This window comes from Rutidosis leptorrhynchoides, chromosome 6 (genome assembly GCF_046630445.1).
Source record: "Rutidosis leptorrhynchoides isolate AG116_Rl617_1_P2 chromosome 6, CSIRO_AGI_Rlap_v1, whole genome shotgun sequence".
In the NCBI taxonomy this organism is placed as follows: Eukaryota; Viridiplantae; Streptophyta; class Magnoliopsida; order Asterales; family Asteraceae; genus Rutidosis; species Rutidosis leptorrhynchoides.
This window is the reverse complement of record NC_092338.1, coordinates 313,530,396-313,541,237: the sequence shown is the minus strand read 5'-3', so window position 1 is coordinate 313,541,237 and position 10,842 is coordinate 313,530,396. Positions and strand designations below refer to the sequence as shown.

Sequence of the window (10,842 nt, the reverse complement as noted above, 5' to 3'; positions counted from 1 at the left end):
GTTTTCAAACCCTCGCTTCGCGTCGGGAGTTCGGTTTTCAATGTATTTTATTGCGTTTAGTTTGTAAAATTATTTCGTGGCTAACGTGATGTCGTTCAAGCGCAATCGAGTTGAACTAAAAGGTATAACCCGTGAAAGATTTAAATGTTATTTTAAATTAACAATAAATGTGCATCTCTGCGTTTCGCTATGGAATTGTAGACTTTTAAAAATTTAACGCAAAATCAACGTGTATGAAAAGTACCCCGAATATTTAGCGTTTTTTAAAAAGCGTCCGTTTTGCGTATAGTTAGTGACATTGTGTTCCTAAAATTATTTCGAGTTTAACGATGGTGTTGGAAAAATTTAACTCGTTGCGAGCGATAAGATATGACCCGTTGAATATTTTGGTGGAGTTTTAATTAAGATTTTTTATGAAAATGGTTATTTGACACTTTACCCCTGTTTAGGGGTCGATTTGAATTGAAAAATGTTTGAGGGGCTTTGTTGGTGAAATGAAAATAAGTAAAAAAAAATATAGTGAAAAGTCAAAAATGCCCCTATACTATTCATATTTTTGTGTTATATATATATATATATATATATATATATATATATATATATATATATATATATATATATATATAATATAATTATATATATATATAATATAATATAATATAATTATATAATGTTTTTTATTTTCACCACCACCATCCACTGTCTTCTTCTTCACTCGCTCAATATTTTCTCTTTTCTTTATTTTTTTAATTATGTTTCGCCTTACCCACAAAATTAAATACTCAAATCTTTAGATTTGTTAAATTAATTGGTCATTAAAATTACCAAAAGAAGATAAAAATATGAGCTTGGATCCAGTTATGCGACGCGTTATTCACAATGTTGATGAACATATAACGCAGCTTATGCAGTGCAAGCCCTTGTCTGAACAAGAGGTGATTTTATTTACGTCATAATTAATTATTTACATTTCTTAAATTCCATTATTTTTATTATTTTTGTTGTTGTGTTGTTTAATTTGGGTTATGTTTGTGATTTGATTATTGGATCAATTAATCTAATTTAGGTAGATCTGTTTTGGTTAGATCTATTACAATTACAATAATACAATAAAGTTTGAACCTTTTTTTTTTCCCCTTCTTTTATTAGCTACAATTTGGGGTTCCTCTAATATATATAATATGAAATTCAAGATTTTGATGTTAGTGAGACAAATTTATATAGGATTGTTTTTGTGTGAAATTTGGTTAATTTGGAAATTTGAATGCAGATGTACTGTTATGCTTTATTATTATTAGTAAAATTCAATAACTTTTTAGTGATTGTATTCCATTTTCATACTTCTTGGATCCTTTTTAGCCGAATGTGGTCCGGATTATTGTAAATGTGCGATTGAAGTGATTAAGGGAGATTGAATAGTTGAAATACGAAATCTGGCCTGCACGTTTAGTTATAATAGGGGTAACTAATTATACTTTATCATGTTCCTGACAAATTCTATTTATCTAAAGAAAAATGATACTTCTAGCTAAAATGTACGCTGCCTGATTGATTCAATGACCAACACAAGTTATAGAAAAATAGAAATTTCTTTCATTTCATCTTAATCTTTTAGATTGTACATGTTTTAGGCACAAGTATGAATGAATTTTACAGATAAAATATTGTTGTAGCTTTAGCTTTTAACAAAAAGATGGGCAGAAGTGTGTTCTATTAGGGTGACGATGTTGTAGCTGATACCAAACTGATTTTCTGACTCCAAAATAATCGATTATCATAAGTACTATATCTTTTTCAAAACATGTGGGGAACGTATTTAAATGCTTTAATATTGTTGCAATTTGTGTAAATCATATCAGATTTGATTTGATCGTGTGGAGCATTTTCTTCTTTTTTCCCCCCTAATCAACAGTGACTTAATGAATAGTGAAGGATAATATTTTTAATGTTACGTTTTTAATCATTGCAGGTTAAGTCATTATGTGAGAAAGCAAAGGAGATTTTGATGCAAGAAAGCAATGTGCAGGTATATTCATCTCATTGTTATACGGAATGCATGATTTATAGTAAAAGAATCTTATGCACTTTTTATTTATCTATTATTATTTATATATATTTTATTTTTGCAGCCTGTTAAAAGTCCTGTGACAATCTGTGGGGATATTCATGGACAATTTCATGATCTTGCTGAGCTTTTTCGTATTGGAGGAAAGGTGCGTGTTTATGTCGCATTTCTTATTTTCTTACACACTTCTTTTTTAAATGTTAAAATGGTTAAATTTTGGGATAGCGATTTGCGCTCATAAACCAAGAGGTTATGTGTTAAAGTTTAATTAGGAGACAATATGTATATATGTGTGTGTGTTTGTACATATTATGCGAGGTAGGATATAGGTTTTGGCTTATGAAGAAATGGACTCTAATGATGTTTTTATTCGTCATTAATTATTTAGTGCCCGGATACAAATTACTTGTTCATGGGAGATTATGTTGATCGTGGTTACTACTCGGTTGAAACAGTGACTGTAAGTGTTACACCATATGATTTAGTTTTTTTTTTTTTTTTTTTTTTAAGTTTTAACATAAAGTGTTTCGGATAATTGTTAATTCGCATGTGGTTCTTCAGCTATTGGTGGCCCTAAAAGTGCGTTATCCACAACGAATTACTATTTTGAGAGGAAACCATGAAAGCCGGCAGGTAAGCTTTTATGCATATGCATTTTAATAAATTGTAGCATTTTTTCGGATTCATTTGATAACTATTGTTATGTTAATCGTATATGGTTTAAATTTGTTTCTGCTTTGAAAATATATTTTTTTCATTAACATCTTTAATATTTTCCCGATTATACAGATTACTCAAGTTTATGGGTTTTATGATGAATGCCTAAGAAAGTTAGTTCCCAACACTCTTTGTATAACATAGTTATGACTTATGAATTATCATTATGTATACAAATATAATATAGTCATTATTACATAAAAATTTCAATATCTTTCAAATGTCTAATATACCCTTCAATAATAAATTGAGTGCAGATACGGTAGTGCTAACGTATGGAAGACATTTACGGATCTATTTGATTATTTTCCGCTCACTGCATTGGTTAGTAAACTTAATATCTTTTTTACCCTTGCGCCTTATATCAAGTTTCCGCCTTTACTTTTCTTGATTATGATATTATTTGTTAACCATTGGCTTTTAGGTCGAATCTGAGATATTTTGTCTCCATGGTGGATTGTCTCCTTCAATTGAGACACTCGATAATATAAGGAACTTTGACCGTGTTCAAGAAGTGCCCCATGAGGGGCCCATGTGTGATCTTTTATGGTCCGACCCGGATGACCGTTGTGGTTGGGGCATCTCACCTCGGGGTGCAGGATACACGTTTGGCCAAGTATATATATCTTCTACATTTGTTTCATTTAATTTTTATGTATAATTGCATATAAAGCTAACACCTTTTATCTTTATATTTGATTTTTTTTATCATTGTTATGTAGGACATATCTGAGCAGTTCAACCATACCAACGGCTTAAAGCTCATTGCTAGGGCCCATCAGCTCGTTATGGAGGGATTCAACTGGGGTCATGTAAGAATTTTATTACTGTTTAATGGTGTGAATTTATTTTTCAAGAAAATGTTGTTAGGATGTAATTGGACAATTGGTTATAACAGGAACAAAAGGTTGTGACGATTTTTAGCGCACCTAATTATTGTTACCGTTGTGGGAACATGGCTTCAATCCTTGAAGTAGACGATTGCAAGGGTCACACTTTCATTCAGGTTTCTCTTTCTCTTGCAAAAATTAGTTTGGGTCAAACCCGGTTTGGGTCAAACCGGGTTTGGGTCGATGATTACCATTAGGGTCATGACTCATGAGTCATGATTGCCTCACATTACGTGCATATTTTTAAGGGTCAAGTCATGAGTGTTTGGAAAAATGTTTCAAATTTCACCCTTAATTATCGTGTCCAACTTTGAAATTTTCTAGTGTGTATATAAAATTCCAATTTTTGTTTTAAATTCACACTTTAAGGGTCAAGTCATGAGTATTTGAAATTTTATGTATATGACCTATCATAGCTTGTAAAATTCCAATTTTTGATTTAAATTCACACTTAGGCCTATGTATAATGAGACGACTTATTAGATTACGGGCTTTTGAATTTCAGTTTGAACCAGCTCCAAGGAGGGGAGAGCCAGATGTGACACGTAGGACACCAGATTATTTCTTGTGATGCTGACATGGTACTCTTAATCGGACCGGCATGTGCCTCAACTATGGTGTTACTGTTGGGAAATAAGCAGACCAAAAGGGCGTATACGAACGTTGAAAATGAGGTGGTGATCCTGGAGTTAATTCGACGCGCAAACATAACACTGTCTATCAACGCAGTTTGGTCGTCTCTTATTAATTTTTTTTTCCCTATTTCAGTTTTATGTTTGTAGAGGAAAGACATCTAAAATGTCATTTGTTTGATTTGTGTCTTTCCTTTTTCATTTTTTATTTTGATTTGATATTATAATTCTTTTTGACATTAGTTAACAATACTTGCTATTGATTTGTTATCAAGGTTCTCTTATCTTTGTCATTTTTCGCTCTTAACTGTGCGATTTTAGGTGGTTTAATGTGGTCATGTAACCAAAAGGACTGGTTCTAAGGTCAAGGACGGTTTTTTCGCGCCATTTATTTCGGTCGAGTGCTGTGAATTACTAAGTGTAAGGTTTTTTTTTTTTTTTTTTTTTTTTTTTGAAAAAAAAATAAATTTACTACGTCTAAGTTATGATTGATCTGTTTAGTTAGGTTGTTTTCTAAGTTGAATTTGCAAATTTGTGTCTGCCAAACTTATTTCTCATTTTGTACTGTCTGTTTTGTATGTACACATTTTTATTATTATTTTGAATTTTGATACATTACTAATAGTTCTTCTAAACACTGTTACACATTTCACTCTTTAAATGAATTGTCGTTTGTTTACTTAAAATGGCCACACGAAAAAACAATTTACATGGCTCAGTCATCACAGAAGGTTGTTGAACATAGTACTTTCAGTCTTGTATCAGCTTAACTGCACTTCTTTCATGGCTTTGTTTATTTGGAAAGTTTCACTTTTACTCCTGTAAGATCCTGAATTTTATACATCAGAAAATGCCACCAGAAAGTGTCACCGGAGAGAGTTCTCAAAAAGTGTCAGGAAAAGTCTACTTATACTTAGTGCATTTTCAGAATTTGCATGAGAATCAGAGTCTGACAAGTTCAGTCCCTGAACTTCAAATCAGAATCAGATACAGCATTGAGCTGCGCCGCGGGCTAAAATGTGAGCTGATGGTGAAGTTTACTGAAAATTGTCGGGGGTGTTTTTCAGCAATAAACCGCGCCGCGGGCCTTTGGAGCCACGCCGCGGGCTATAGCTGCAGCAAATGATTTTTCAGCATTTTTAAAAGGGTTAAATGAGGGGCAATTTCGTCTTTTCGCGTATGGACGGTTTTATCACCACAAAACTGATCCAAACCTTATCCCAACTTCATTTCTTCCTCTTTTCTTCACCCTCAAACACATCAAACCCTAGAGAGAGAGAGAGAGAGAGAGAGAGAGGGGTTCTATAGAGAGAATTGGGGATTTGAGAAAGAAGAAGAGTGAGTCGGGTCGGGTCTCAAGAGTTAAAGTTGTTCACCTCGTTCACGGCTACGTTGTGGTAGTGTTGGTAAGTTCTAACTCCGAATTTCATTGTTTAAGATTCTTGTTCATGTTTAGCGTTTGAGCTAGTTAGGGTTATAAACCCCATTTCTCATGAAATTGGAGGTTTTGTTGTATTGTTAGTGTAAGTGAACCCGATTATTGAGGGTTTAGGGTTTGATGACGAAATTGGTAGTATTTGTCATAGTTTGGGTGTTAAATCACTAGGTTGTAAGTTTGTTAGTGATTTTGATGTTCTTAAGAACAAGTTTGCTAGTCGAAATGGGTGTTGACTTGGTTTGGTGTCAAAATGAGTTTTGAGTCAAGTTTTGGTGAATCAAGTATGTAAATACTTGATTTAGGTGTTAATTGATGTTTTAGAAATATAATCACTAGCCTTTAGTGATTTTGGGCGTTTTTGGGACTTATGTCAAAATGGGTAAGTTGATTTGGTCAAAGTTGATAATGACACTAGTTTTAGTCAAATGGATGTTTAAACACTTGTGTTAAGTGTTAAATGGAGTTTTTGGAAGTAATCGCTCATGAAAAGTGATTTTGGGTTAAAATTGTATTTTAACATAAGTCAAACGTGGTCAAACGCAATATGGGTCAATATTGCACGTGTTGGAGTTTTGGTGTAAATGACGTTTGAAATGATTACTACCTAAATAGTAATTTAGTGTTAAGACCTAGGTAAAGTATAATTTGGGTTAAATTGTACTTTGTAGTGTGGGTTTAAATTACCACCCGAAGTGGTAATTGGGTTGAGCTCATTAGGAGATAAAAAGGCGGGTCAAACGAGCAAGGTGATATCCCTCGACTAAGGGATGTGAGTGCCGGGTTCTCTTTTAGAGAATTGTTATTTATGTGCATATTGTGCCTATGTGTGATATGTCAAGGCCCGTCCTAATCCACCTGGACGAACGCTTCAACAGCTGGTCCCATTGCGAGGCGTTGACTTAAATATGCCATGAACGACTCCAAGTAATATCTCTAAAATGAGCAAATGCACAACGGAAGGTTTCTTTCATACCTGAGAATAAGCATGCTTTAAAGTGTCAACCAAAAGGTTGGTGAGTTCATAGGTTTATCATAAACAATCATTTCCATAATTTTAATAGACCACAAGATTTTCATTTCCATTTCTCATAAATATACATCTCATATCAGGCATTTCGCAAACTGCATAGAGATAAAAATCATTCATATGGTGAACACCTGGTAACCGACCTTAACAAGATGCATATAGAATATCCCCATCATTCCGGGACTCCCTTCGGACATGATAAATTCGAAGTACTAAAGCATCCGGTACTTTAGATGGGGCTTGTTGGGCCCGATAGACTTATCTTTAGGATTCACGTCAATTAGGGTGTCTGTTCCCTAATTCTTAGATTACCAGACTAAAAAGGGGCATATCCGGTTTAATAATCCAACCATAGAATGTAGTTTTAAGTACTTGTGTCTATTTCGTCAAACATTTATAAAGCAGCGCATGTATTCTCAGTCCCAAAAATATATATTGCAAAAAGCATTTAAAAAGGGAGCAAATGAAACTCACGATACGATATTTTGTAGTAAAAATATGCATACGACGGAACTGAACAATGCAGGGTTGGCCTCGGATTCATGAACCTATATCACGTATATATATTAACACGTAATCGAATGAATTTATATATTATATCTTAAATTATGTATTATATATATTTAATTTGTGTATATATTTAAAATGATTAATATTTATATAGTTATATCAATGTGTATATTATATATATATATATATATATATATATATATATATATATATATATATATATATATATATATATATATATATATATATATATATATATATATATATATATATATATATATATTAAAAAAATACCTAATTTGTTAAAAATGTTAATATGATTAATACATACTTATATGTAATATTACTATAAGTATATTTTTATATCAATAATAGTAACAAAGGTTGTATTTGATTATAATGATAATATTAATAATAATAATAATACCGATAATAATATTAATTATAGTAATAATAATAATAATAATAGTGATAAAAATAATAATAATGTCTCTAAAAATAATACCAATAATAATAATGATAATAATAATAATAATAATCCTAATAGTAATAAAAATTATAATTTTACTAAAAATATTATTTTTAATAATATTGATAATAATAATTTTTAATAAAAATAATACTTTTACTAAAATGATACTTTTCATAATAATGCTAATAATGATAGTTTTAGAAATAATGATTTTTATAATAATAATGATAATAATAATAATAACAATATTGGTTTTAATTATAATGATACTACTAATAATGATAATGCTAATACTTATAATAATAATAATAAAAATTATATTTATGTTAATAATAATCATGATATTAATGTTAATAATAACAATACTTATCATAACAATAATAATACTAATAGTTTAATTAATAATAATAATAATAATAATAATAATAATAATAATAATAATAATAATAATAATAATAATAATAATAAAATACAACCTTTGAAGACAAGCTTCACCCAACAAGCACGTACACAATAAACCAATGAACTACACTTGCACGTTTGAATTAAAGCCCGCGTGTAATTGTTTTATCATGTTGATTCGTAAAGCCCAATTTCAACTAACCCAATCAACAATTAGGCCAAAACAAACCCCTGCAAGTTTCCGGCCCAAGTAACAACAAACCAAAAGGGTTTCGGTTTTAAAAGAAAACAAGCAGACCGTAAGGTTCGATGGATTTTGTTTTCGATCGAAAACGGATTAGAAACAATAAGATGAAATGAACAGATGGTGACCGGAGCAGTGAACATCGAGCAGGTGATAATTCAAAAACTGGTGTGAAATTGTTGGGTTCAATATAAGCTAGCAGAAAGATGAGTTGATGATACAGCTAATCGTCCACGAGCAGCAATACTTGAATTATGAATATTATTATCTGACACTTCTAATTCGACTCCCATTTTTATGTTTGAATAAAAGAACAAAAACGAGATGGTGATGATGGGTGATGGTTATCGAAACAGAGACAGATGGTAGGTTGAGGCTAGAAAATAGCAGCAACATTCGAGCATTCCTGGATCCTTTATTAGCCGTAACAGTATCAATGTTTCAAGTTAAAGATATGATGAATAGTAAAATATTGGTTTGTTGTAATGGTGTTCGAATAGTATTAAGTAACGAAGACAAAGTGGCAAACATGAGACAGTTTGTTATGGTTTGGTGATGGTATGTTTCGAATAAAGCAAGGAACTAAAACATTGATCATTGAACCGAAATATAAATGCTTAGGTGGTTCTTGTTGTGGGCTGTAGACTTTGAACAGAAAACATATTGGGTTGATGATGGTTCGAATGGTGGTTGCAGACCCATTGTTAGCAGCACATCACGATGGAGTTTGGGTGGCGTTTTGTGGTAATGGAAGGTAGTTGTTCACGCACAAGAGTGGGACAAAAGTGGTGATGGAGGTGGCTGTGGTGTGGTCGCTTTCGAACATAACAGAAACACAAGTAATACAGCAGCAGTTCGTGATAGACTAGATGAAAACATGAAGTGGTTTTTCAAAATTTGAAGTGATATTGGTGGTAACGGTGGTAGTGTAGTGATGTAGATGGTTAAATGTTTGAAAAGAAGATATAAGGTGGTGTGGTGGTGTAATGAGTTTTGTCGAAGAATAAGAATGGTGGTGTTGGGTTGGGTTCATAACTTATCAACAGCAATCAAAAGGATGTTCTTGGGTGATGATCGAAACCGAGCAACAAGTGGTTTTAATCGATGGAAAAGAGGACAAAGGCGATGTTTCATGGGGTGAAGGAGTTGAATTACATAGACAAGAAGTAATACTTAATTGACACAAGTGGTGGTCTTGGTTCATTTTAATAGAGACAGAGAAGTGTAAGTGGGTGTTAGGTGCTTTAATCATACAATGCATTGCACATGTGTGTGTGTGTGTGTCTATATATATATATATATATATATATATATATATATATATATATATATATATATATATCGTAAGATTGATTGTGAGTGGAAAGAAAACAATTCAAAATATATCCAAGTCCATGTGATAAAGATCCTAATCACCTTTTTCTATTTCTCACTAGTTAATAACATCCGTGATTTAATTTTGTTGTTAGTTGTTGACATATCTCGCCATTAACATCATTATAGCAAACATAAAAATTTATATGGACCATTAATTCAAAAGACAATTTGGGATTTGATGTAAATTCAACATGTGCCTAAAGTAACTAGTGCAAAATAGTTATTGTGGTTGTTGATGTGTGTGGATATTATTGTGCCAATTATATTTAGAGATTAATCATCACTCTTTTAACTTACGCAAAAAGAATATATATAAAGGTCTAAGTCTAGATTAATAATAATAATAATATAATTATAATATAATTAAAATAAAGAAACATGTGATCATGCAAAGATAGCAGCCTAAATATTAACTCTTGTTCCGACACTTTTTTTTTTTACGAAAAGTGTAACTTGCTCCGTCGTTAATTAGTGGCGGATAAAAGTATTCTGAAAAATCTCAAATTTTTGCATCTTTATTTATTTCAGTCATTATGGTATAAAATTCGGTCATTAACTATATAAAATTATTCAATAAAAATTTTAATCAATGTCCGCGCTCGATCTCAGGTAAAATATAAAACAATTTAAAATTTAATAATTAGATCCTAAATACATTTCTAATAAGCCTATAATTTATATCACTCATTTTCGGATCACCGTTTATTTTAAAATAATATAAGTTTGAATTTAACTTACTTAATATCAATCGGAACATCAACAAGTATTACAATCATTTAATATTTATTTTTAACCTACTTTATTTATGTATATAGATATATTTTAAATAATAATTATTATAATATTCTATTTTTATTTTATTAATTTCTAATAACAAAAACATATAATACTTCAAATTATATCTCAAATTATTATTTATATATATACATATACACACATATCTATTTATAATTAATTGTTCGTGAATCATCGAGAATGGTCGAAGGTCAATCGAATATATGAAACAGTTCAAAATTTTTGGAGACTCAACTTAACAGACTTTTCTTATTGCGTCAAAAATATTAAATC

At 31.1% G+C, this 10,842-nt stretch overlaps 1 protein-coding gene across 1 annotated transcript; it reads left to right on the top strand.

Annotated features, from left to right (window-relative positions):
- Positions 1–703: 703 nt before the first annotated feature.
- On the top strand, positions 704–4,705 carry LOC139852119 (serine/threonine-protein phosphatase PP2A catalytic subunit). The gene is made up of 11 exons (XM_071841342.1): positions 704–935; positions 1,970–2,026; positions 2,130–2,213; positions 2,454–2,525; positions 2,627–2,698; positions 2,855–2,895; positions 3,040–3,106; positions 3,207–3,398; positions 3,505–3,594; positions 3,681–3,788; positions 4,178–4,705. Exons 1-11 carry the CDS (start codon positions 843–845, stop codon positions 4,241–4,243), a joined length of 942 nt encoding a protein of 313 aa, XP_071697443.1. The 5' UTR covers positions 704–842; the 3' UTR covers positions 4,244–4,705.
- Positions 4,706–10,842: the final 6,137 nt, after the last annotated feature.

Bases quoted from the DNA above. Each gene is read 5' to 3' on its own strand.
- LOC139852119 (XM_071841342.1), top strand. From the start codon at position 843: ATGAGCTTGGATCCAGTTATGCGACGCGTTATTCACAATGTTGATGAA. The intron at 2,214-2,453 runs GTGCGTGTTTAT...TTAATTATTTAG, and splicing joins TTTTTCGTATTGGAGGAAAG to TGCCCGGATACAAATTACTT. The intron at 3,107-3,206 runs GTTAGTAAACTT...ATTGGCTTTTAG, and splicing joins ATTTTCCGCTCACTGCATTG to GTCGAATCTGAGATATTTTG.